The following is a 694-nucleotide window of genomic DNA, read 5'->3' on the forward strand; positions in this document are numbered from 1 at the left end:
AAATAAAGTTTTTTTGGGGTGTTTTCAGGTTCTGTTTCTTCTGATATTCCTTCTTTCTTCTGAGCACTTCGTAGGGAATGTGGGGGTTCATGGGCCGCCTCTTACTGGATCCCTCGGAAGAGACACATGGCGAAGATCATGGCGAAGAGCTGGGAAGGGTGGGGGGGGTGACAAGAAGAGGGGAAAAACAAAACAGAGAACCATGAGATTCAGCTGCATCTTTCCAAAGATCAGCAAAGCCCTTCCCAGCCCCAGGACCACTCCCATCGCTCCCTCCTGCCCAGCAGTCAGTGGCACAGCCAGGGGGACCCTTCACACCACCCAGGGGGGGCTGTGGAAAAACCGTATTTTTTTCCTGAAGGTGATCCTGCCCCTCCTTCCCCTTTCCCCTGAACCATTTGTGGCTACAGCAGCAGCCTGGCTTAATTCCCATTTCCCAGGCTGGGAGGAGAATGGATTGAGAGCAGCCCTGAGGAGAAGGACCTGGGGGTGTTGGCTGATGAGAAGCTCAACATGACCCAGCAACGTGTGCTGGAGCCCAGAAACCGCCCGAGTCCTGGGGGTATCACCAGCAGTGTGAGCAGCAGGACAAGGGAGGGGATTCTCCCCCTCTGCTCCGCTCTGGTGAGACCCCCCCCACAGTGCTGCATCCAGCTCTGGGGTCCTCAGCACAGGACAGACACGGAGCTGCTGG

At 56.3% G+C, this 694-nt stretch overlaps 1 protein-coding gene across 1 annotated transcript in view; it reads right to left on the reverse strand.

Moving 5' to 3' along the window:
- Positions 1 to 59: 59 nt before the first annotated feature.
- The window catches only part of TSPAN18 (tetraspanin 18), a 51728-nt gene continuing 51093 nt past the window's right edge, over positions 60 to 694 (reverse strand). The window contains exon 9 of the mRNA XM_010074450.1: positions 60 to 149. Within this exon, the coding sequence (XP_010072752.1) occupies positions 102 to 149 (48 nt within the window). The 3' untranslated portion in view covers positions 60 to 101. The remainder of the gene's footprint in view (positions 150 to 694) is intronic.

Source organism: Pterocles gutturalis, unplaced genomic scaffold (assembly GCF_000699245.1).
Source record: "Pterocles gutturalis isolate BGI_N339 unplaced genomic scaffold, ASM69924v1 scaffold18307, whole genome shotgun sequence".
Lineage (NCBI taxonomy): Eukaryota > Metazoa > Chordata > Aves > Pterocliformes > Pteroclidae > Pterocles > Pterocles gutturalis.